The 27,521-nt window shown below is 38.0% G+C and overlaps 1 protein-coding gene across 1 annotated transcript; it reads right to left on the reverse strand.

Moving 5' to 3' along the window:
* Positions 1 to 1,951: 1,951 nt before the first annotated feature.
* Positions 1,952 to 27,521, reverse strand: LOC100347254 (arylacetamide deacetylase). The gene is made up of 5 exons (XM_002716284.5): positions 27,115 to 27,521; positions 14,741 to 14,963; positions 12,219 to 12,288; positions 11,044 to 11,215; positions 1,952 to 4,622 (listed from the first exon to the last, which is right to left on the reverse strand). The coding sequence occupies exons 1-5, from the start codon at positions 27,250 to 27,252 to the stop codon at positions 4,026 to 4,028; spliced, it is 1,200 nt and encodes a 399-aa protein (XP_002716330.1). The 5' UTR covers positions 27,253 to 27,521; the 3' UTR covers positions 1,952 to 4,025.

The raw sequence follows: 27,521 nt of genomic DNA on the forward strand, positions 1-27,521 counted from the left end.
CACATAAAGGCACATCATAATCAAATTATTTGAAATCAGTGATAAAAATAAAGTATTAATTCAAGTCAGAGATATAAAGAAACATTACATTAAAAAAGAGATAGATAAGAATGACAATAGAATTCTCATTAGAAAACCTATAAGCAGACATCAGCTCACATATTTAAAGTAATAACAGAAAAAGTACATGAAATTATAATCGTATTCAATAAATATCTCTCTTACATGATGTAAGAATCTTATTCAGGAATGAAGAGCTGAGAGAATTTATTGTGAGGAAACTTCCACAACAAAAAAATGACAAAAGCAGTTCTGTAGAGAGCAAATAATACAAAATGGTAAATTTGACTTATGTAAAAGCATAAAGATTTCCAAGAAGGCAATCATTGGGTCAATCTATAAAAGGTTTTCTTTCATTTTAAGATGCTTGAAAGATAATAACTATATGCAGTCAGCATATTGCTAATATAATCTTGCATACATTACATATATAAAATTGAAATACATGGCAACAAAAAACTAATATATGAAATGGAAGAAATAAGAGTCTACCATTATAATTTTCTATTATCTATATATTTTTTTATTTGACAGGTAGAGTTACAGACACTGAGAAAGAGAGACATAGAGAAAGGTCTTCCCTCCATTGGTTCACCCTCCCAAATGGCCACTATGGCTGGTGCTGTGCTGATCCAAAGCCAGGAGCCAGGTGGTTCTTCCTGGTCTCCCACATGAGTGCAGGGGCCCAAGCACCTGGGCCATTCTCCACTGCCCTCCCGGGCCACAACAGAGAGCTGGACTGGAAGAGGAGCAATGGAGTCTAAAACCCGGTGCCCATATGGGATGCCAGTGCCACAGGCAGATTAACCAAGTGAGCCAGGGCACTGGCCCTATCTATTATTGTTATAAGTGATAACATTATGATGCATATTTCAAATCCTAGAGGAATCACTAGAAGCAACAAAACCAAGAGGTGTATGGCTCAATAGCAGAAAAAATTAAATCACAAACATATTGAACTAATTCAAAATGGAAAGAAAACATACCAAAAATCTAAATAAGTCATGCAAAAAAAATTGTAACAGGATCTACTCCTATTCCCACACTTCCCCCACATGGAACTGTATATATATCTCCATGTGACCAAAGAGCTCTGTTGAGCTGTCCTAACTACACCCACTTACTTGTACCAGGGAAGAATAACAGACTAACCATGGTTATTTAACAAAAGCATTGCCTTCCTGCTACATTAAGTGAATTTTTTAATCTCAAATGTCAAGATACCTTTGGTGAAAGTATTTGACCTCTCTAATAGAAACTCCACTGGCAGGTTTCTGACAACTAGATGCTGCCCCAGACCATACGTCAATGCCTGGTGGTTTTGTACAACCTGATCAAATTCAGAATGACTTCTAGTAAACCAGTGCAGAGGAGTTACTGCATTGGTAACTACATCTGCCAGTATCCAAACACCTGCATACACGGTGCTTATTTGCTAGTCATCCAACAGAAACCGTGCTTTGTTCCATACATCCGTGGAATATATATATATACATACATACATATATATATATATATATAAACGCAACAGAAAGTTATTCTTAGAAATTTTACTGATGAGTTTGGTTCTCATATCTCAGCTACTTTGATCACCTTATCTCACTTTGTGAGGAAAGGAGGGAGGGAGGGAGGGAGGGAGGGAGGGAAGGAGGGAGGAAGGGAGGAAGGAAGAAAGAGGGAGATAGTGAAGGAGAGAGGGAGGGTAGCAGGGAGGGAGGGAAGGGGGACAGAGGGAGGAAGCAATCATATTCTTGTATCTATAAACTAAATGGAATCTGTTGTCTTTGTATTAATATCATGTTAACATGAGAATTCATGAGAATTGTGTTGTGATAATTATGTATTTTCTGTGATCCTGAAAATCTATTGTATTAATCAATTCCATAAAACATTTTTTAAGATTAATTCATTTATTTGAAAGTCAGAATTACACAGAAGAGGAGAGGCAGTGAGATCTTCCATCCGCTGGATCACTCCCTAATTGGCTGCATTGGCTGGAGCTGTGCTGATCCGAAGCCAAGAGCCAGGAGCTTCCTCCGGGTCTCCCACATGGGTGCAGAGGCCCAAGGACCTGGGCCATCTTTCACTGCTCTCCCAGGCCATGGCAGAAAGCTGCATTGGAAGTGGAGCAGCCGGGACTAGAACTGGCGCCCATATGGGATGCCGGCACTGCAGGTGGCAGTTCTACCTGCTATGCCATAGTGCCAGCCCCCTTGATATATTTTAAAGAAAAATAGTACATGGTTTTCAAATGTTTTACAGATATTTTAATTTCAATTACATGAACTTTTGAATATATGAATGTCCTTCCCCAGTGATGAAAAAATGTGCCAGAATTTATTCTGAAGTTTGGATATAAAAAGAAAGCACTGGCTAAATCTGCAATAGCTTCCAGCCACATGTAGTTCACTGCTTTCTGTGGGGCAGGTACATGATGAATTGGTCTGTGTGCTTCCAGATTCAAGGAGCTGACACCAGTGCCCACGTTCTTCTCATTTTAGGGATTCAGCCCTTCCTCATCCTTGAATGGAAGGAGATGTTCAGAGAGGAAATGAAAGAAGTAGCAAAAGTGCTGACATGAAACACACAGTAGAGTGCATAGAAACAAAGTGAGTGAAGATTTTCAAAGAACGGTATGTTATACATTTCATATTATACAATTCCAGACAGAAAGGGAGAGACAGAGTTTACTCCCCAAATGGCTGCAACAGCTGACCCAAAGCCAGGAGCCAGGAACTCCATCCTAATTTTCCATGTGGGTGGCAGGGGTCCAAGTACTTGGGTCATCTTCCATTGCTTTCCCAGGTGCATTAGCAAGCAGTGAGCTGGATAAGAAGCAGAGTAGTCAGGTTTGGAACCAGTGCTCAGATAAGGGATGCCAGCCTCACAGGTGGCAGCTTAATGCTTCTGTACCACAATTCTGGGCCCTCAACTTGATTGTAGTATTTCTTCCATGTCTTAGCTTCATTCACCACTGTCAGCCACTGACATGCAAGGAGCTACTGACTTGTGTTGACTCCTTGCCAATCTCAGCCTCCCAAATTTGTCACATGATTACCGCTGACTTTTTCTTAAGTGCCTAAGATCTCATTGGCACTAATTGTGGTATTGTAGTACTGGAAGAGTTTTGCATTAAGAAATGGTTTGACAATGATAGTTAATGGCTCTGTACTGGGGCCAAGACTTTTTATTTTTAGATTTATTTATTTTATTGGAAAGGCAGAGTTACAGAGAGGCAGAGGCAGAAAGAAAGCCTTCCATTTGCTGCTTCACTCCCCAGATGGCTGCAACGGCAAGAGATGCACTGATACAAAGCCAGGAGTCAGGAGCCTCTTCCGGGTCTCCCATGTGGGTGCAGGGGCCAAGGACTTGGGCCATCTTCCACTGCTTTCCCAGGCCATAGCAGAGAGCTGGATTGGAAGTGGAGCAGCCAAGACTTGAACTGGCGCCTATATGGGATGCTGGCGCTGCATGTGGTGCCTTTACCCACTAAGCTCATCGCTGGCCCAGGGGCCAAGACTATTAAAAAGGGTAGAAACATCTTATCAGTTACTAGAGGGCAGCATTTTGAGTTTCTACATCTATGCTGATCAAAACTCTGGCATTTCCAAAACCACGCCAGACTGTCAAAAACTGTTGTCTTCTCAACTGAAACACTGCCAGGCAAGTGAAAGAAGAGTAATGTAAATCAGAGATATAGATATAAAGAACAGTACCAAAAACAGGAAAGTAACTATTTTCATAGAAATGGCTGAAAAGCACATGAAACAATGAATAAAATAGGAAAGTAGTTGCCAACGGTAAAAGCAAACAGAACAAAACAAACCAAATATGTAGCTATGAGGGTCTTCGGAAAGTCACAGATGATAAACATCAATTCAAATATTAGTTCTTTGATTTTCACCCATTTAATTTCCTGTTCTGAGGCTTGTATACTTTTAAAGAAATCATTGCTTAAGTTTTTACTATAGATTTTCCCTTAGCCAACTAAAATACTGCTTTTCTACTCTATATCCAGTTTTAAATCCATTATAGGAAAGAGCCCCATGGAATCCATCCTCTATGTGGTTATGTGTCACTTGCACACCAGCATTACGGAGTCGGGTGACATACATGACCCCATCATCTCTCAGCACGTCATACTGACAGGTCACAATATAGGTGAGGGGTAAGCCACGCAACTGGGCGTCATCAGCCAGAAGGGGTGCTGCCCTCACATCCAGGAACCCGGGATATTTTTTGGCCAGTTCAGAACTACCATAGGTTGGAGTGTTATAGACATGTCCTTTCTTAAATTTATCAGGGAGCAAGGAGCTCCAATTAGTGAATTTGAACAGGTGGCTCGATTCCACTGGGACGTGCTGATTGAGAAGCATGGCTTTTTCGAATGATCCATCTGTGGTAAAGTATTCACTCCAGAGCCTGACCATGAATGATTTGGGCAAAATTGGAAACTGTGCATTTTCCCGATATGATGGTAAATCCATATCGAGAGTCTGAAGAGCAGGATATATTAAAGACTGGGTCTTGAGTTTGATCTTGACATCTGGGTCTTTGATGAGCTGAAAAACAAATTTTAAAACAAACTGGTTGAATAAAAAATTTTCATTTAGAAATTATATTTTCATTTAAATTCAATATATTTATATGAACTTCACCATCTTAAAAAGGTTACCAGAAATCGCAAAAATACATTCCAACAAACTTTCCAGTTTTCAATATCACAGATGTCTGTAGTCCCATGCTGTGAATGCACGCAAAATGATTTGCAAAACTTTCCTTATAGGTAGGGAGACAGGCCAATTCCTTTGTGATTAGGAAGCAAAAATCTCTATTTTTAAAATTAAGAATAGCCACAGAGAAATATTGTTTTCCTTTTATAAAGAAAAATATACATATACATATATATTTTTTTTTGACAGGTAGAGTTATAGACAGTGAGAGAGAGAGACGGAGAGAAAGGTCTTGCTTCCGTTGGTTCACTCCCTTAATGGCTGCTACTGCCAGCGCGCTGGGTCTATCTGAAGCCAGGAGCCAGGTGCTTCCTCCTGGTCTCCCATGCAGGGGTAGGGACCCAAGCACCTGGGCCATCTCCGCTGCCTTTCCGGGCCACAGCAGAGAGCTGGACTGGAAGAACAGCAACCAGGACTAGTACCCGGCGCCCCAACCAGGACTAGAATCCAGGGTGCCGGTGCCGCAGGAGGAGGATCAGCCAAGCGAGCCATGGTGCCAGCCTCATATACATATATTATTATATCCAAAACATTGGATTTAGGGGAGAAACACAAACCTAGGAATTCTAATTTCTCACACTGAACTGAGGAATCCCAGGAGAGCCAAAGAGTTTCTCTATGGTAATATGTTGATCAGATTGATTTTTGCTTTAAGCAATGCACTTTGTGTTCATTCTTTTGCTTTGTTCTGCCATCACTTATTGAAATATCTCCACATTTTCTGTAGGACAGGGCTGCTCCATTTCCGATCCAGCTCTCTGCTATGGCATGGAAAAGCAGTGGAAGATGGCCCAAATTTTTGGGCATTTGCACCCATGAGGGAGACCAGGAAAAAGTTCCTGGCTCCTGGCTTCAGATCAGTCCAGCTCTGGCCATAGTTGCCATTTGGGGAGTGAACCAGCAGATGGGAGACATTCTCTCTCTCTCTCTCTCTGTAACTCTGACTTTCAAATTAAATAAATAAATCTTAAAAAAATAAAGGTATCTGTACTCCCCTGTTTATTGCCATTGCTGCTCACAATAGCCAAGATATGGATTTGAGTTTCCCTTGATGGGCAAATGCAATAGAATATTATTCAGTTATAAAAAGAATGAAATTATGTCATTTGCAGAAAATAGATGAAACTGGATATCATTATGTTACATGAAATAAGCCATAGATAAAAATACAAGTATCACAGTCCTCCAAAGAAAAAGGCAATCTCAACTTAGAAGTGGTCACCAGAGGCTAGAGAGTAGGAGTGGGGGAACATAGAGAGATTAGACAATGTCTACAACACATTAAGAAAGAAATAATAAGTTATAGTGTTTGCCAGCATGGTGGGGTGACTCTAGTTCACTAGAATGTGTTATTTGAGGAACTAGAAGAGAGATACCCCTGGGTTCCAAATAAAGAGAAAAAATAAGGAAATGAACATGCTAATCATTTGATTTGATCAATTCATATGAATGCATGTATTGAAATATCACAGAGTTCTCATGAAAATGTACCAGTATTACATGTTAATCAAAACTTTAAAATATTACATATTAGTGAGTTCCAATAATAAGATCTCTTAGTTTAATTTTATCTCAGTGTGTCTTTAACTCTCCTTTATTCTTAAATAATATTTTACAGGGCTTAACATTAGGTTGCTAATCATTTTTGTACTGTATTTTGAAAATATCATTCTACCAGCTGACAGCTCACATTCTCACTCTTTTCTAAAAACATCTCTTTATTTAGTTGGAAGTCAGTTACTGTCGCTCCCCCTCTTTGTGGAGGAACGACACAGGACCCTGTGCTGTTCTTTTGTCTGCTCGGCCCTCCCCGGGTTTGCTGCTGGTTCTTCCCGGGTTGGCTACCGTCCCTTCCACCTCCGTGGAAGGGCGGTTCCCCCTGGCCACTTTCCCCACTTCCGCAGGGGAGCGGCACACCGCCGGCCGGCTCTCTCGGGGGCTGCACAGGTGTTCCTTCAGATAGATGTTCCTGGTGCATGTTGTCTCTCTCCTCCTTTATAGTCCTCTTCCGCCAATCCCAACTCGGCTGCCCACATGCCGAGTACGCTGCTCTCCTCCAATCAGGAGCAGGTCCTGCTGTTTATTGGTTGAACTGGAGGCAGCTGTGTAGAAGCTGTTTTCTCCTCTCCCAGCGCCATATTGTGGGAGAGCAGATGCATAGAATAAGTCTTAATTCCAGTAACTTAGTCTAGTCCGAGTTGCTCCCCACAAGTTACAGAGAGAAGGAAAACATACAGAGAGAGGTCTTCTATCAGCTGATTTACTCCCCAAGTGGCCGGGAACTTCATCTGGGTTTGCAAATGGGTGTCAAGATTCCAAGCACCTCTGCCATCTTTTTGCTGTTTTTCCCAGGCCATTAGCAGAGACCTGGATTGAAAGTGCAGCAGCTGGGACATGAACTGGTGCCCAGATGTAATGCCAGTGTCACATGTGACATTTTACCTACTACACCACAACACTAGCCCCTACCCTACATTACTCTTTTTTTTTTTTTTTTTTTTTTTTTGACAGGCAGAGTGGACAGTGAGAGAGAGAGAGAGAGAAAGGTCTTCCTTTGCCATTGGTTCACTCTCCAATGGCCACCGCGGCCAGCGCGCCCAAGGACTTGGGCCATCCTCCACTGCACTCCCGGGCCACAGCAGAGAGCTGGCCTGGAAGAGGGGCAACCGGGACAGAATCTGGAGCCCCGACCAGGACTAGAACTCGGTGTGCCGGTGCCGCATGGCGGAAGATTAGCCTAGTGTGCCGTGGCGCCGGCCCCTACATTACTCTTAAAAAGTATGTTGTAAGCATAACTGGTGGTTCACTCTGTGATTGTTTTAAGAGTTTTTGAATTTATCTTTGTTTCAGCTTGCTATGTGTATATCTTCATTTTTGCTTTGCTGAGTCTATATGTGTATTTCATTACTTATTTTTAGCCTTTCAAAAATGATGTTTAGTTTTCACAGGCTTTCTGTAGTTTGATATATTTTGTTGATTATGTAAAATACTCAACTTAATTATTAAATATCCCTTTCTCCCAGTGTAGTTCTTATATAAAATTTAAGACATGATTGGATTATTATAATCTGTTTTCTACACTTCTTATATTCTCTTCCATATTTTTTGGATCTCTGTCTTTCATTTTACCTATTGATGTATTAGTTAACAAGACTCATCCTTCTCATGTTTAAATTTAGAAATAATCTAGCTCTTAAGTAATATTGTTTACTCCATTCTTAAAAGTCTTTTTTATTTCTTAGCTTTAGAATATTTGTTTATTTTCCAAAACTCTATTGTTCTGCTGAAATTTATAATCTTGAATGTAAATTCATCGAAGCAAGCTGGATAGTTATTTTGTGTTCCGTAGGTGATAAGTTTAATCCATGAATTTTGTGGGAATTTCTGTTGGTTCTTCTTGCTCTTCTTCATCATTTCTTGTGCAATATTTTGCCTACATCTATTTGACAGTGTATTAGACAATGAATTTCAATAAATATCTATAGGAATAATTTAAAATCTGTGATAATGCTCTATTTCTCCAGATAAGATGCTTAAACATTTTGATCAAACACAAGGCAATAATAACAACCCAAATCATCTTAATTTAAATTCAATGTCTGAGGCTTCACTGACCAAGCAAATGGTCTAAAGCAAAACTTCCTGTGCACAGGAATCTAGTTTCACATCAGTTTCACCCTGATCTGACAGTTTATACCTTCATGAGCTCATTTAAGGAGAGGCGTGGTTATAAGCATATTTCTATCTGAAAGAAGTTCCACATTCACCTTATTTGTATAGTCTACTTTTGTTTAGCATGTACCATTAGTTAGAGAGAGAATATTGAGTGCTGGGTTTATTTTTATGATTCCCTTTTTTTTACTATAACAAACAGTATATTTTTTTCTTGATCCTACTATATGTTCTTTATTTTTGAATTCTTGATTAACACTTACCACTTTTACACTTCTGAGCAGGACAGTACAATATCTCAACACAGAAAAACAGTGCAAACTGATAAATCAGAAAATAAATGTTTCCATTTCCTTATCTTTTACTGACGGAGTTTGTCATTTTTAAAATTTCTGTGCTAGAAATTTCCTATATGTTGTTGACTCTTCAAAGTCTATAGACTATTATAAGATATTTTGTTCAAGTGTTTTAAAATTATTGGTCAGAATTAGCTGGTTTTTAAAGAATTATTTATTTGAAACCTAGGGTGATGCAGATGGAGACAGAGAGAGAGAGTGAGAGAAACAGGGAGAGAGAATGACTCTCCCAAATGCTAACTTACTCCCCACATGCCTGCAACAGTGCTAGACAAAGCTAAAGCCAGGAACCAGGAACTCCATCCCAGTCTCCCACATGGGTGACAGATTCTCAAGTATTTGGCCCATTACATTAGCAGAAAGCTGGATCAGGCGTGTCGAGAGCTGGAACTCCCTGGAACAACATTCTGGTATGGGGTGCGAGTGTTGCAAGCAGTGGATTAACTTGTTGGCCACAACACCCACCCTTTTTGTTTATATAGAAGCCTGAATTACATAAGAGGAAGGGCTTATTATGCAACATAGCAACAAGAAATTAATGTTTAAGGACATTGTGTGGCTTGTCCGAGTCTGTGGCTGAACATGGCTTCAGCTCCAAATATCAATGTGTTCTGATATGTTCTTGGTCGGGCATAAAGATACTTCTCAAGGAAACAATAAGTAGACTATGTAGAACTCATTGTTTAGGAGGTAGCATATATCTGTTTATAGTATATTACAAAAAATCTCAGAATTTGTAACTTGCCTTTGGCTATAAATAAGAAATCTATCTTAATAGTAAAATAGTAAAAGGTTATAGATTTAAAAATTCATAATAAAAATAAATACTAAAATCATCACTATTTGTTTATGGCACAAAATTTCATGTGCCATAGTTATGATAGACTCAGATATTAAACTGCAGAAATCAATTTTCAAAGGAGCATCACTTCTAAAATATTAATGCTGGGTTTGTTTTTTAGCAGGTAACTAGTTTCAAAAATTTTACCCATATTCTAGTAGGTTAATTTTTTTTTTTTTTTTACAGATAGAGTTAGATAGTGAGAGATAAAGACACAAAGGTCTTCCTTCCGTTGGTTCACCCCCAGATGATTGTTAGGGCCAGAGATATGCCGATCCGAGGTCTAGGAGCCAGGTGCTTCCTCCTGGTCTCCCATGCGGGTGCAGGGCCCAAGCACTTGGGCCATCCTCCACTGCATTCCCGGGCAACAGCAGAGACCTAGACTGGAAGAGGATCAACCAGGACTAGAACCGGCGCCCATATGGGATGCCGGTGCCGCAGGTGGAGGATTAACCAAGTGAGCCACAGCATCAGCCCTAATCTAGTAGGCTAATTAAAACTGTGTAATACTTCAAATTGACAGTTAATATACATATAGTTTTAGTGAAAAGAGATAGAAATTTATGAATAATTAACACCTAAGAAGTGTAATTCTGTCTGCAAATAAATAGTATCTATGAACCTATTATCATTTTTAGGTGCACAATTTGATTATTCTGAAAACAAAAGTCTTCATGCAAGTTTTAGTATACTCCACTGAAAAATACTGGAATAATCCAGTTCTTCAGTTATGGTAATTTAGTAAGGTAACTGATTTCACAAAACAGATTGGTTACTAACGGATCATAATAATCATGTTTAACCCAATGTTATAAAAATGTATTTTATTACTTTTTTTTTGACAGGCAGAGTGAACAGTGAGAGAGAGAGACAGAGAGAAAGGTCTTCCTTTTCCATTGGTTCACCCCACAATGGCTGCCATGGCCAGCGTGCTGTGGCCAGCACACCTCACTGATCTGAAGCCAGGAGCCAGGTGCCTCTCCTGGTCTCCCATGCTGGTGCAGGACCCAAGGACTTGGGCCATTCTCCACTGCACTCCTGGGCCACAGCAGAGAGCTGAACTGGAAGAGGAGCAACCGGGACAGAATCCGGCACCCCGACCGGGAGTAGAACCCGGGGTGACGGTGCCGCAGGCAGAGGATTAGCCTAGTGAGCCACCGCGCTGGCCTGTATTTTATTACTTTATAAAAATAATTTTAAAAATCTGATGTGAGAAAATAATAAAAGCACTATGGGCTTAAATGTTCTGAGATTTCAAACTTGATGTATCCCTAATATCTAATATATCAAAATATCTGCATATTTACTTTGGTATAGTTATGTCTGAAATAAGTATATTTATGTGAGGATTTTTAAAATAAAATAAAGCTGAGCATCATACCTCCTGAGCCACTGCTGCAGCTAAATTCCCACCAGCACTGTCTCCAGAAACACCAACTCTCTCAGGATCTACTCCATATTTTTCAAGAACATCTTGGCGTAAGAACCACTTTAGTGCATCGTAGACATCTTCAAACTGAATTGGAAAATGATATTCAGGTGCTAGTCTGTAGCTGTGGAAAGAATAATAATTTAAGCCAATTATTTTAATAAATAATACATGCGCAAGGCTTGCTGTAAATTTTAAAAAACAGTGTTTTCATCTGGAAAACTTGATTACTTGGATAATTACAAATTCAAAGACACAATTCTTCCTGATGAGAAGCTTTTTAAATTTCATTTTGCACAAAGAAACTCTTGAATGTAGAATCTGGATGAAGCTTAGAGGAAAAGAGGGTGTCAAGTATCCCTCAATAACCTTCTCCCAGAATGATATTTCCCATAATTATTATATTAGGGGTAACCAATAAATAGCAAAGAGTAGGAATTATTCTGTTTGAACTTAATCTAATGTGGCCACTACTTTGTTTTTCTTATAATTTTTTCATTTTTCTACTCATTCCTGTAGGGTTTATTTTCTATTATTAATTATTGATCTAGAGATTTTTGCCCATTTTATTATGTGTAATTTGTTGAATGATTAATCTTAATGGAGAATTCTACTAAGTCATACATGGAACTAACTTCTTCAAATCTATTTTTATCATCTAATCCCCAAAACAATCATATTAGTCAGAAAATCGTGTGATATCCTCAGTTTAAATAAGAAGAAATTCAACTAAAAAGCTAGAATGCCACTTGCACATAGTCACAGATTTAATTCTAGAGCCAGGATTTGAAATGATTTCTTTGAATCTGAAGCTCTCGTGCTTATTCAATTGTTAATGAAATCTATAAATCTATAAACCAGTAGGAGTAATTTGTTATTGAGATGCAATAATTCAATTTTATTTTAATGATTTTTGGAGTTGCTATTTTTTTATTCCCGCTTGATCTAATTTATTTTTTCTGTCTGACTTTGTTCTGGTCATATTTGTGTGCACTTTCTCTGTGTTTACTTTCTCAATTTTATGTGAAATACTCCTGGCATTACCAAAAAATGACCAAGAAAGCTAAGAACATCTAAATTGATAAAGTCATCTGACCAAATAACAAAAAAGGTGACAGTACACTTACTTGGTTGAGACGACGACAGTATCGAGTTGATCAGCTGTCCGTCTTGACAGCAAGTCATAACTAAACCAAGCTGAAATAAAATAAAATGCTATATTTACTGACAAATCGGTTAACACTGACTTCAGTAGAAAGCCAATTAGTGAAATTCTGTGCTCATCAATATATTCTGGCAGAAAATATTTCTATTATTTTGTTGTCATTTATTTGATTGAAAGTGAATGGGGTGGGAGAGAGAGAGATTGTTTTGAATTAGAGTTTGGCATGCGTATAGTTTAAAGGGTTGAGGATGGACCACGCATGTCTACCAATAGGCTTGGGGAATGGTTTCTATCAAAAATGCGAAGTTAAGATGATAAACCAGAATTTGCTAGTAAAGAGTGCTTAAGGGGAGGGATCAGGATATGAGCTTGTCTCAAGTTTCATCTCTAGGCGACAATGCAATGAATAGTAGAGATTATTTCAAAATGTTTTCAAAGTGAGTGCTTAATATTGATGGAAAATTATAAAATCTCATATTCACACTAATCTTAAGTCTTTTTTAACTTCTCTAATAACAAGCCATATTTATATTAAGTATTAAAAATCTGTTTAAAACTTTAAAACAGAAAGTTGAAGGTCATGTTGTTTCAGGGCTCATTATTGTTTAGATCCTTTAGTCTAACAAATACAGGCTTATACTTCAGGGACACTTTGATAAGTTTCTAAATAGGAGTAAAATCAACACTTGAAATGTCATGATTTTTTTTGTCTTGACTGTTGAGGAACTGTGATTTTTTCTTTGTACTGTTTGTTGAACTCTTTACTTAGTATAGGGTAAATATTATAAGTATAAAGAAACTGAAAATAGATCTTTGTAAAAAAAATAAGACTGGGAATAGGAGAGGGAGGAGGGAGGAGGTTGGGGCATGGCCAGGAGAGAAGGTAGGGTGGGAAATATCAATATATCCCCTCATCTGTATAAAAGAAATACATGAAACTTGTATATCTTAAATAAAATTTAAAAACATTTAAAAATAAATGATTTTTACAACAGAGACCCATGGAAACTAACTGAAGTATGCTAGAGTCAGATTTTGTGTTAAAATCAATACTTCAGGGTCAGATTTTTCTGTTGGAACTTGTGAGATATAGAATCAACCCAAATGTCCATCAACTGATGACTGGATAATGAAAAGGTGGTATATATACATGATGGACTAATACTCAGCCATGAAGAATGAAATCTCTTTTACAACATAGTGGATACAACAGGAGATCAGTATGCTTAGTGAAATAAGCCACTCCTAACAAGACAAATATCATAGTTTTCTCTGATATATGGCAATTAATATAGATTACAACAAATGTATCAGAATTAAATTAATATCTTATGATTAGGTTATTGTTTTTAGCCCTTGTCTATATTCCCACGGTACAGTGGTCTTTCTGCTTTCTACTTGTTTAAAATTATGGTTAGCTGTGCTTTAGCCTATGATTAGAAAGTAAATTGAAATTATATTATTGCAAAAATTAAAAGAATAAAAAAGAAGGAAGGAGGAAATTGAGGGAGGGAGAGAGGGAGAGAGAAAGGGTTGAAAGAAAGGGAGAAAGGGTTGGCTAACTTTGTAGAATTTTATTTATGAAATAAATGAAATCTGTTCTCTTTATATTAAAAATAAATAAATTATAATAAAAAGGGAAATGTCAAGCAGGATCACCTCATTTATTGCTTTAAATTGCTTTCCTGATCTACTTCAATACCCACCAACAAAACCTCTTTTTCTCCTATTACAAAGATATGCCCTCTCCTTATCTCCCCAGGGGATTACAATCGCCCCAATCTTTGCTGAATCCAACCCTCCTCTTCTTAAAGGTCAGACAAAACCCCATTTCTTGCTCCAGCACCCACCCCGTGCATAATTCAAATTATCAAAGTCATTAACATGTTCAGGGAAATTCCATGTACTAATGTTAAAAATGTGTATAGAACATAAAACATATATTAGTATAGAAATAAAATTTATAATTTATATTCTTCAAAGTATAATTATACATTAAATATTACATGTTAGTATGTATGTTAGATATAATTAAATATAAAAATAATTTAAAATAAAAACAAAATATCCTAGTCGACTTCTCTTCCACCTTCCACCTTCTTTCTCATTTTCTTCATATCTAAACTTATCAAAAGACAAGTCGTTGTTTTCTCATATTTCACCCACTGTGCAACTCACTTCATTATGGTTTTCACTGTAACAGTTCACCAAATACATTATTAAAAATAACTTGCTAGGTTCTTGAAGCACTTCTACTTCTTACCTGAGATTTGATACAAATTTTGGCTTTCATTGTTCCCTCTTTTCAGAAAGAGAGTTAAAGTGGTTCCTTTAAACGAATATTATCTCCAAGAAAATAAATTTCATACACCTGAAGCTTTTTATGATCTGTTACATGTGAGTATGACTTGCTATGTGGAAGTCAACACCTCAATAAATTGTGTTCTCAATAATAAACTAAGACTTCGAATAAGGGGCACATACCAGCACTCCCTAGACACCAACCACCACCGTGAATAAAAAATAAGCCCCTTCTGAGCGTCTTCGCCTTTCGTTTTGGGACATACACACGGACAGGAATGTTGTTGAAAGTTGTCTCTGTCACAGTGACATTTTCATCAGATGTGGGTGGAACTTCTTGAAAGCTTGTTAAGAACTTTACAGTGTTCATGAAATCGTTGATTCCCAAGTATTCAGCAAACAGAGCCTTAAATTTAAGAGAGAGGAAGAAAAATCCACTAGGTTACACATACCAAATGCCACTGATATTTGTAACTATGGAAGCATACATATTTGTACCCAATGGTTCTTTTTATTCTCACAAGTGAATATAATGACACAGTTAAAAATACTGGTAGTTTAGTTTTGTTTCTGTAATAGCTGCTTCAAGTGGGGCTGGTATTCTGACATAGCAGGTAAAGCTGCTACCTGCTATGCCAGAATCCCATATGGGAGTTTGTTGATGTCCTGGCTGCTCCACATTCAATCCAGATCCCTGCTAATTACCAAGGACAAGCAATGGTAGACATTTTGAGTGTTAGGGCTCCTGTCACCCATATGGGAGGCTCAGATGAAACTCCTGGCCCTGGCTTTGGCACGGTCCAGTGCTGTCCATTGCTGTCATCTAGGCAGTGAACCAGCAGATGAAGATCTCTGTCTGTCTTTGTAACTGACTTTCAAAATAAATAAATCATTCTTTTAAAAAAGTTGATTCAAGCAAAAATGTTTAACGAAGTTAAATAATAACTTGACAGGTATTACAAGGAAAACAAGATAAGTTCTCTAAAGAAGCCCAGAGTTAGAGAAATGATATACAACTAGTTTACTAAACAACATAACTACATTTCTGATGGTTATGTGTCATTAACTTTAATGGACTTACATAAGGAGATAAAATAGTTTCCTGGAAATGAGATTAGAAGGAGTTTCACACAGTAGGTAGACTCTGACATGAGAACTAAAAGTGAATAGAGTTTGGCCAAACAAAATAGAAAAATCTCATTCTAAGCCAAAGCAATAGTCATGTAAATGGAAACATCCATTTACAACCAGAGAAATGGAGTAGTTTAACAAAGTTATTCAAGTTCATGAAAGTGCATGAAAGATAAGGTACCTAAAAAAGTGAAAATGAGCCAAATCCTAAATGGCTTATAATGTTGGAATTCTGGGAATCAAAAATTTGTTTTCTGTTCTTAAAATGAAAACATGTGGAGTGTAGGCCTAGCTGATTGAACAGTGGGGAAGTGAGGCCGGCAGGTGGGGCTAGGGGTTTATGGGCCCCTCTGACTTCTGTAGCACTATAGTTTCCTATTCTGTATGCATGAGCCTGTAGCTTTAACCACACCTTCAAGCTAGCTACAATCTTCTACCCAGAGTTAACAGGGGAGGGGCCTGAGTCCTCTAAGGGGAATCTGGCTGTCTCCAAGGGATCCCCCACTATTTCCATGGGCTCCAAGCCAATGAGCATACATTAGATGATGCCCCTATCCCATAGGTTCCACATAGGAGGAACCCATGAGAAAAAGCAGCATGAACTTAAAATCTGGTGCACTTTCTGAAAGCCAGTGTCCCATTCCGGAACTCTGTCCTGGCTGCTCTCAGACAAGATACTTTTTCCCTCACCTTGCAACACAGACAATAAAACTATCCGCTTCTTTGCAACTTGCTCTCTGGCTTTTTATTTATATACTAAGATAAGGAAAAGAACTCACAAAACTTGTTCTAGTAACCTCCCTCCTGTACATGACAGTGGTAACAGCCAGTCTCTTACGTATTATATTAATATTAAGTAAGTACAAAAGCGATAAGCAAAGTTGCTCATTTTCAATGCTGAATCAGACCCACTCTGTTCCTTTTGAACGGGAAGTCAGATAATGTGTTTTTCAAAACTCCTTGTCAGTACAATTATAACTTGAATTAAGCCACAATAAGCATTCTTGTAAGATTTGGGGGAGAAAAAGGAAAAAATGTAATTTTCTCTGGACCACTATGATAATTCATATGGACATGCATACATACACGCTTTTAATTATTCTCCTGAGAATTGCTTTGTTAGTAAAGCAAATAGATATAATTATCCATGACTTTCTTTCACTCTTCCTTCTGAAAACATGGTGGGGTTGGCATTGTGAGTTAGCACGCTGTGATTTCACAGGTAAAGCCATAGCCTGCAATCCTGGCATCCCATATGAGTGGGCTCCAGTTAGTGTCCCAGAGGCCCCACTTATGATCCAGCTCCCTTCTAATGGTCTGCAAAAAGTAGAAGATGGTCCAAGTGCTTGGGCCCCTACCAAGCACCTGGGAGAACTGGATGAAGCTCCTGGCTCCTGGCTTTGACTTGGCTCAGCCCTGGCTGTTGCAGCCACTTGAGAAGTGAACCAGTAGATGAAAGATTTTTCTGTCTCCCCCCATCCCACTCTGCAAATCTGACTTTCAAATAATCTTTTATAAAAATAAAAAATTGATTTTTAAAAATAAATATTCTATAGCTCTATTTTTATATTCTAAATCTTTTTAAGTGAAGATAACATACATTCATGTCTGTGTCTGACAAAACCATAACTTAGAGAGAATATAGTTCAAGGGTTTGCTGTGCGGTATGGCAGGTGAAGCTGCCGCCTGCAGTGCCGGCATCTCATATGGGCGCTGGTTTGAGTCCCAGATGCTTCCACTTCTGCTATGGCTTGGGAAAGCAGTAGGAGATGGCCCAAGTCCTTGGGCCCCTGTGCCCACGTGGGAGAACTGAAAGAAGCTCCTGGATCGGGCTTCAGATACACACAGCTCTGGCCATTGTGGTCAATTGGGGAGTGAAGCAGTGAATGGAAGACTTTCTCTCTCTGTATCTATCTGCCTCTCCTTCTCTCTCTGTGTAACTCTTTCAAATAAATAAATAAATCTTCTAAAAAACGAAGAGAGAGAATACAGTGCAGAAGGAGTTCTCAGGAAGGAGAATAAGTCATGTGTTGGAATTAGATATATGACATCGTTGGGTTCATAAATAGAAATGTCTATTGTTAATTCAAAATGGAACTCTGTTACGTGTGAACTGTAAGAGTAACACAATTATTATATTTTACACTTGCATTATTCCCTATCAAGTTAGAAAGTTGAGAGACCAAGGAGCAGCTATGGTCAATAAATGGAGTAAATGATTAATTCAAGCAGTGATTGTACTTGAAAAGTTACAGAAAGAAAAATATGATTCTCAGAGTTTTAGGTTTCCATCTTAAATCAGAACTGGTAAAAGAGATAACTGCTACACCTTCCCTGAAAGATGTTTCTTTTTTCCTCTATGTCTTTCTGGAAGTAGAACCAAGGAATGATCTTGTAGACTGTGGAATCACAATGCATGACAAATTCACAGTCCTGGCAGATGTCTTAGTTGAAAGGCAAAGGTTGTCTTGAAGTTCATAACTCATTAACATTCTGAGAAATATATTAAAAACGTTTGCATGGATTCTTGTAATCCAGAACACCCTAAACTTCCATATTTCACCAGACCTCCCTAGCAGAAGCAGCAGCAAACTTTCTCAGCAGTAGAACCATTCAAGGAAGATTAGATGCCAGAAAGTCCCTAATAGTGTATGGGAAGAAATCCAGAGGCCTGGGAGATAGCAATGTTGGCTCTTATTTACTGTTGTAACCCATGATGTAACCCCATGCTGTATTCCAGAATAATAAAATGGTTGTTCTGTAAAACAAGATATTAAGAAATCCACTGAGACAGTCACCTACTGTCAAGAATGACAGTAAGCATAGTGGTGCAGCAGGTTAATGCCCTGGCCTGAAGCGCCGGCATCCCATATAGGCACCAGTGGAGATGCAGCTGCTCTACTTCCGATCCAGCTCTCTGCTATGGCCTGGGAAAGCAGTGGAAGATGGCCCAAGTCGTTGGGCCCCTGCACTCGCGTAGGAGACCTGGAAGAAGCTCCTGGCTTCAGATCAGCGCAGTTCCAGCTGTTGAGGCCAATTGGGAAGTGAACCATCGGATGGAAGACCTCTCTCTCTCTCTCTCTCTCTCTCACTCTCTCTCCTCTCTCTGTGTAACTCTGACTTTCAAGTTAAAAAATAAATAAATCTTTAAAAAAAAAAAAGGATGACAGAAGAAAATTCTGGCACCTACATGGGCCTTCTTAGTTTATCGAGGATGATGACATCTCCAAGTGTTGTTTCGTCAGCTAGCATGGTTGAACTGCGAGATGTGTGGTGGATGTATTGATTAAATTGACCAGCAGTGAGAAAGCATAACCTCAAGGATCTCTGATTATGACATGATCATAATGTCAGAGAACTGACAAGGCTGGGCAGCTGACTAAAGTCTGAGTTAATCTGTAGTAAGGCATGATTTCCCAACCGAGTCCCAAAGTAAGAAATTTCACAGATCCAGATCCCTTGAATGGACATCCAGCTGTCCTGAAAAGGCCTATGTAACCACTGCCAAGCATTTGGACCATAAATCTGTGTCCAACATACCAAAGCAGAACTAATAGGGCTGGCCTGGGAAATTCGACTTTATCTTAGAGAAATGGGAATACCCAGACTATGGAAGAGGAAATTGGTCCTGATGAGACATTAGTTCTTCTCTACCATAAACTAATGATCCACCAGAAAAAGTGGAAGATATCAATAAAAATGATAGTTTAAATTGATCCCATATTAAAATGATTCCAGTGGGTCTGAGACTCTGTGATGTGTTTATCTCTGTTTGTTTCAATGGACACTAGAAATAGATATATGTGGCCCCTGCCTGGGTCCTCACATTCAGTATTTGTTCCATAAACTAAGAGATATAATAGAGGCCTGAGCCTAAATTCTCCTTCCTGTAAAATATAAAAGCTGGGGCTGGCACTGTGGTGCAGCAGATTAAAGCCCTGACTTATAGTATTGGCAACCCATTTGGGCACTGGTTTGAGTCTCGACTGCTACACTCCAATTCCAGCTCCCTGCTATGGCTTGGGAAAGCAGTTTTTGGGGCCCTGTACCCATACGGGAGACCTAGGAGAAGCTCCTGGCTCCTGGCATTGTTTTAGCTCAGCTCTGGCTGTTGTGGCCATTTGAGGAGTGAACCAGCAGATAGAAGACCTCTCTCTCTTTCTGGCTCTACCTCTCTCTATAACTCTTTCAAATAAATAAAATAAATCTTTAAAAAAATAGAAAAGCCAAAGTGCTTCTTGGGAAATCATTCGCATATCTAATATTTGAACAATTCTGGTGATGATTCAGGTCTAGTCAGGCTGTTCTGAGCCCACTCACTAACTGGTTCTCAAGCATACCCTACAAAACCTATGGACTCTCAGCATGTGATTTGTCCACAAACTTCTAATCATATTTAAAGGCTTAAAAAACTGTCAAAGTTTGTAACAGCTCTAGGCTGCATACCTGGGATGACTATCATCCTAATGTGCCTGCTTGACAAAGCTCAAACCTTAAAAAAAAAAAAAGTGTGTTCTAGCCAACACTAGACTAAACACCTTGGCCGTACTTCCTAAGAAAACTTAGTGAATAGTTGTTATGTTTACAGTTATTTTATGTCCCTTTGAGATGAATATGTATCTCCTATATCTCAGGAGTACAGAAGAGGGCAGATGAATGTTTGAGAAAGTCAGTGCAGTTATTCTAAGCTTAAACAGAAAGCACACCAATTACAGCTTCTATCAAAGGTAAAAAAATTATATTGGCATTTCTTCACTTAGTAATTGATATGTATACCATAAATGCATGAATTATTTACAAATTTGTGAACAAGGACAATAAAGATCTCATAAATTTATTGGGTTTCAGAAAAAGACATCTGCCTAACATAGCTAAACCAATACAATAAGAAGTCGTCATGAGGAAGAAAGTGTAATATTTCCAGCCTTACTATTGTCCAAGATAATATTAGATGTGATGTAATAAGCCACATTATTCTGAAATGTTAAAACAAGTCATGTCATGGGAAACTGAAAACATCTTGTCAAAAATGTGATGTAATCCTTTGTTTGAAGGGTTTTACTTTTTTTCCACCAAAAATAATTGTGGAACAGGTCATGAAAAGTCATTTCTTCATATTCTGTGTGATGTATGAAAGGATATAATATTTGTCCAAGGTTCTATTTATAGGATGGTTTGTGTATGCAAAAGATGTTTCCCAGTATCCTAGTGTCCTATTTATAGGATAGTCTGGGTTTTCATTCTACGTGATAATAAAGGATAGATAGAAAAAAGGTCTGTATTAAATTTCCAAACTATTTTAAGGCACCTGTATCAATATCACTGAAATATTTGCAGAATTGGAAGCTTGGAACAAAGTGTTCATGGTGCAAATCAACATTGCCTCTGGAATGCATCAGTTATGATTTGGTTTTTGCTTTTCCTATTCAAATCTCTGGGAACTCGCCTGTTTCTATGTACTCTGTTCTAAAGAACCCTGATGGTAGGCTGGCGCCGCGGCTCAATAGGCTAATCCTCCACCTGCAGCGCCGGCACACGGGTTCTAGTCCTGGTCAGGGTGCCGGATTCTGTCCAGGTTGCTCCTTTTCCAGTCTAGCTCTCTGCTGTGGCCCAGGAGTTCAGTGGAGGATGGCCCAAGTCCTTGGGCCCTGTACCCGCATGGGAGACCAGGAGCAGCACCTGGCTCCTGGTCACAGCGGCCATTGGGGGGTGAACCAATGGCAAAAGGAAAACCTTTCTCCCTGTCTCTCTCTCACTGTCCACTGCACAAGGCTTGGTGACCCACTCAGATTATGCTATCGAAACATCCTCACATATTTGCCAAGTAAACCTGATAAACCTGCTGATCCCATACGTGAACCAAGAACAATGGGAGGTTTATATCAGGTCCAGGCTGCACTGCAGAACTGTTCTCTAACCCAGACACATTTGATGGTGTTCCTGGGATAAGCAGAGTTGTGAAATTTGTGCCATGCCTCATCAGGAATCTGTGCACTTATGGTTTTGGACAAATTAATTCCTCTTCTCCAAATATGTATGCCATCTCTCAAACAAAATTCTAGTTTGTTGTCATGCACTAGTACCACTTGAAAAATTCCCAGTGAAAATGCAGATGTCTTGCTCCTACATTTGTCATCTGTACTTTCTTTTTCTATACTTCCTCACATTTATCTCTAGTTAATAAATATAACATACAAAGATCATTAGATGTGTATTTACAATATATATGCATATATATGTATGTAGGTTAACATACTAGAGGTATTCAAATAGTTCATAGAAAATGCATTTTATAAAACATCTACACATGAATTTCAAAAGATTTGGAACCAAATTAAATAACTTTTAATTCCTTTTCCACAAACTTTTTGAAGTACCCTTGTTTACACACACACACACGCACACACACACATTATGAATGCAGTTGGCCTTCCATATCTGTAGTTTCATATACATGGATTCAATCAATAGTGCACTAAAATTTTTTTAAAGTATTTCTGTACTGAATATATAGACTTCTTTTTCTTCTCATTATTTCTTGAAATATACTGCATAACAAATATTTCCATGGCATTTACATTATATTAGCTTTTATCAGTAATCCAGATATAATTTTAAATATATAGGAGACCGTGGTAGGTAATATACAAATGACCAATTGTTTTTAAGGAGGGGTGTCAGGGATAGGCCTGGTTAGTACTTGGATGGAAGAAGAGATGCGAGTATTTATAAATTTTGGAATGACAGCAGGTAATGGAACAAACTCCCCACAGATACTGAGGAATAATTGTATAATTTATATATGGCATAATTTATATATAAATATATATATTTAAGTCTATAAATATAAGTGAATATATAAATATATATTTAAATCAGTGTTTAATCAGTGTTTAAATCACTTAATTCAGTGTTTCTTTTGTGATTAGACATAGCCTAGAATGTGAGATTTTTCTGTGTTTTCATGTGCCCACTTTTACTCCAATTACAGTAACTAAATCACTAATTGCTTCATTCATTCATAAGCTTCTGTCTACGTAACTCTCCAAGTGCCACAGAATCACCTAAATAAATTAGAATCAGAAAACATAGTCAATAAAATAGCCCATCTGTATACTTTGCTATTGTAAATCTTACCATTTTACTTTTTGGTTTTCTTTTCCATTTGAAAGTTTTCTAATTATTTTATATTCCTCCCTGACTTCTCATTTTCTTTCACATGAACTATACTGGTACTTCCTGCAGCATTCCTAAGTTGTATAGGAAAAGATACACTGAAGTTACTTCTTTCTATTCTTGAGTGTTCATTGTTGTGGCAAATTCATTGATGATTTCCCCATTTAAGAGCATAGGGGTTCCCTTTGAGAACTTAGGAGTATGTGGCAGTTAACTCTGTTTAGACTCATTCAAGCCATTTTTCAGAGGAGTCCCTGAAGTTCAAGTTTCTTTTGGCAGACAACTGGTCTTTAAAATCAGACCAACAAGCTATGACTTAACAATATGGCCTGACTGTCCACTGTGATCAAAGAATAGTGCTAGAGGGATCATTCATTCACGATTCCTGTGACCTAGTTTCCATTCTTCATAGACTGTATGAGCAGGTACTACTGTACTCATTAACAGGTCCAGTACTGGACATAACGAGGAGAGACTTTCAACAAGGCGCTCAGACAGGAAGAGGCATGGAGTCAATTCTGACTGCAACAGTGGAGAAAGTTGCTGATGGATCCTCTATTTGATCTTCATCTTTCAATTCTTAAAATGTTGTAAGAGTTTGATTCAGTGAGAAAGCCCAGAGCAATTAGATGGAAATCCTGAATGAAGAAAATGAATTTCACAGGTGTTTACAAAAAACTATAAACTGGAAGATAACTAATCGTCTCATACTTATGAATGAAATTATCCTGGGAAGCTGAGTTCACCTACATACAGCCACAAACTATTTTCAGAAGACAATTTTCTACTCTTTCTTTTTAAATTATATGGTGACAAAATCTGACTAATACAGCTAGTTAAAACATACTAATTTGTTTGAATTAAATGCCTAAAACAAGCTACCTACGATGAAGAAGGCTTATTTTAGATAATGATTTTAGAAGTTCTTAGTCCAAGATCAGGAGGCATCTAGTGGTAGTGTTCTTGTTGGCACAGTCTAATGGCAGTGCAAAGCATCACGTGGCAAGAGCGAGTGAGTGCGTTTTTCTGTGTCTCCCCTTACAACCTAATCAAACCAAACCATTCTCAAAGGCCTCGCCTTCAGACATCAAAACTGGATTCAGTTTTCATCTTCTTAGTACCATTAATTTACGACTTTAGGATTGAATTTTTCAATGAGTTCAGAGCCAGGTCATTTCAAATTATAACACTTATCAACATCAACAAAAAGCACTATCTGTCTATCTATCTAAATTTTTATATATAATGATTAAAGAAAGCATTTTAGGGGCCAGTGTTGTGGCACAGCTGGTTATGCTGCAATGCTGCCATCCCCTTGTTGGTTCCAGTCCTGGCTGCTCCACTTCTGATCAAGCTCCTTGCTAATGTGCCTGGGAAAGCAGCAGAGAATGGCCTAAGTGCTTGAGCCCCTGTAGTCATGTAGGATACTCAGCTGAAGCTCCTGGTTCCTGGTTCCTGGTTCCTGGCTTCGACTTGGCCCAGCCCTAGCTATTGCAGCCATCTGAAGAGTGAACTGGTTAATGGATGTGCACTCTCTCTCTAAAAAGAAAGTATTTAACTACTTTTTAAAAAATGCAGTGACACAATATGCTATCCATAATTTTCTAATTTATAAATTGAGAGGTCTCCTCTAGTTATTATTCTACATATTTAGTTTATTATCTCTAATTTGGCACAAAATCAGTGTTATCAGCATGTGGGCATACTTAAAGAATTATTAGATTTTTCTTGAAGTTACTAAGTTAGTTTATAGTCAATGAACTTGTAAAATACCACAACTAATCAATCAACAGGTAGATGATAGATAAAATATAACTTCTGAAAATCTATATATATATATATTCATATATATGATACACTGTATATGTTGATAATGACTTATGTATCTTATTTAAATTCACATCATAATTAATCCATGCCCAAATCTATATTCACATGTATATCTAGGTACAGTTTAACCTGCTGAGCCACAACTTGCCCCACAAAACCAATAATTTTGAAAAATGACCTCAAAGGTAGAGTCTGACACTGTCTCAAGTAAACAAGGAAAACCTTACAATCCAGCACTAGGGTGGAAAATTCCTTTCTTAGATGCTGATAATCCTCACTCGGCAATAGACCTGATGGAGTTGAAGGCGGTGTTTCTCATCAAGCCTAGGTGTGACCTAAGTCCTTTCAGAGTGACACAAGTAATCTATCACAACTGACCTTGTGCTTAAGCACATTTAATACTCCTACTCCAGAAGATAACCCTGCATCACAGACTAGCTGGCAGTGGATTCCACTCAACCGCTTCCATTCATTTCCATCACTGAACATTAAGTTTGAGTGGCCGTTCTTTAGCTTGATGCAACAAATTGATTGATAAATCTCAAGGTAGGAGTAGATGGCAACTAATTCAAGAAAATAGTTGCATTTATTTTGGGACGATGGATGAGGGAGGAACTGTTGGAAAAAAAGTTGACTAGTCCATCAAAAGATGATGGCTCTTATGGAGGTTTAGATAAAATGCAAGATTATGTAATAATATAATGTACATTGGCATAAGTTACACTTTTTTTTACAAAAGGAAATGAGAGTTTTAATTCCCTATAAACATATACTTTTGTTATACAAGAAAGCACATGGAATGAGAAGATAATTAACCCATCAATAACCACAAAGGTTAACTCTATTTCGTCAAAGAAACTAAGAATCAGAGAAAAGCCATGAACTATAGATTACGTGTAGCATTGGCTCAAGCTAGTGAAACCAGTAGAACTGCCTAGGAATTTGTTGTGTAGAGCAGTGTGAAAGACAAAAGGGGAGTGAGGAACACCCTATGGATTGCAGATCCTAGAAAGAAACAGAAAATACTTGCTCAAGTAATGAAAGTGCCTCCCCATGAGAAAAACTCCCACAGGCAGGGATGAAACAACAAAGCTTGATCACTGAACTAGCAGCTAAGGCCTCAGAAATTACACGTGAGCATACAAAGGTAATTGATGGCAGTTTGAAAAAACTTCTAAAGTAGACGATAGCATCGGGAAAGAGTGACAGTGTCCCATACTAACAACAGCCAGGAATGGACTGCAAGATACAACAGGGCCAGAGAGAGTAAAGCTGAGAATATGAAGGAAGATTTTACATCATCTATCTATCATTAACTATCCATCATCTATCATCAACCTATCTCTGTATATATCTAACCATATATCTGGAGATATCCATGTATGAGTAGTAACAAAATATAAATATAAATTATATATGTAAAATTATGTATATACTTTTATATTTATAAAATTATTTATATATATACAAGGGTACTTTGAAAAGTTTGTGTAAAATGCAATTAAAAGGTAAGCTTATTTTTATACAAAACATTTTTGAAATCCTCAAATAGAGGAGTCCTCAAAAAGTTCATAAAATGCATATGGGGGGCAGTATTGTGGCATATTATTAAAGATATGAAATAATTAACTAAAAATGAAAATAAAGCAGACATCATACTTCTTCAGAGTTACATTTCATATCAGATAGTGTTGAAACATCTTTTAAAAACATGCAAGGGATATGATAGTGATCCAAATGTCTAATACCCAGGCTAAATGTCCTTGATTTTTTTTTTTTTGCTTGTTTCATGATAAGGAGGAAACCCCTAAAAGAGAAGGTTAATGGAATGGTGCAGAATTTCACTCCCAGGTAGCTGGCCTCACTATAAATGAGCCACAGAGCCAGCTGTGGACTCTGCATGGCAGCACCCAAGCAGCTGCCCTGTCACCTGCACAGCTCACTCTCTTACAACTGGATAATACCAGGGGTCCACTTTCCCCTGGACTTTTACCAGTTGACCTTGTTACAACACATGTCAGTAAGAATGTGTTTTCAGTGCTGAGTCTAACGTTATTGCCTGAATTTGGGTTCTAATCACAGAGCTACTCACCCTACCTTCCTGAAGTCCATGCTTCAGACACACTTCTTTCTGGCAGCACTCATCCATCAGAGTCACATTCACATTTTTCTATTTTTTTTCAGCCAGCATATATTGTTTTTTAACATTTAAAATCCAAACTAATTGAATATTTTCCCCATATTCATTCTGTTAGACATCTGAATTAAGCAATAATCTAACACCTATCTTTAAAAGTATTATAGTCAGCAAGGAAACTTAAATGGTAAAATTTCTATTTCCGAAAAAATAATAAAGCAAGTAGTTATTTCTTCTTATTAAATGCTAAATATATACAAAGTGGATAAAATCCTGAACTTACCAAATTTGTTAGTGTTTTCATTTGTGCATTCACACACAGCAGCCTCCAAGGCTCCTCAATATTATCTGGGAGAGGAGTATAAACATAATATGCTCCAAGAACCCCCACAATCAGAAGCAAAACAGTCTTCACTCCCATGATGTATCGCTTCTGCTTTTCTCTACTTTTGCAACACAGGAAGCACAGATATTTTCAAACATCCAGGTGCTGGATATTAACCCGCGTCATGAAGTGTTACATAACTTCCTGAATGCAAAGTCTGCCGTGCAGCTTCTCCTTTTACAGGCAGTCCAGAAAAAAAGCTCAATAATAAAGTCGTTTCATAGTCCAGAGTGAGTAATAGAGTGCAGATACACTGAGTGTAAGAACAAAGGTGAAGTCTGCTCAAACAACAACAATTATTGTCT

Source organism: Oryctolagus cuniculus, chromosome 4 (genome assembly GCF_964237555.1).
Source record: "Oryctolagus cuniculus chromosome 4, mOryCun1.1, whole genome shotgun sequence".
NCBI classification, from domain to species: domain Eukaryota; kingdom Metazoa; phylum Chordata; class Mammalia; order Lagomorpha; family Leporidae; genus Oryctolagus; species Oryctolagus cuniculus.

Excerpts from the sequence above, each read along its gene's own strand:
- LOC100347254 (XM_002716284.5), bottom strand. The coding sequence starts at position 27,252 with ATGGGAGTGAAGACTGTTTTGCTTCTGATTGTGGGGGTTCTTGGAGCA. Across the intron at positions 11,216-12,218 it reads ACTGTCGTCGTCTCAACCAA|CTACAGACTAGCACCTGAAT; the intron begins GTAAGTGTACTG and ends TTCTTTCCACAG. Across the intron at positions 4,623-11,043 it reads CTGCAGCAGTGGCTCAGGAG|CTCATCAAAGACCCAGATGT; the intron begins GTATGATGCTCA and ends TTTGTTTTTCAG.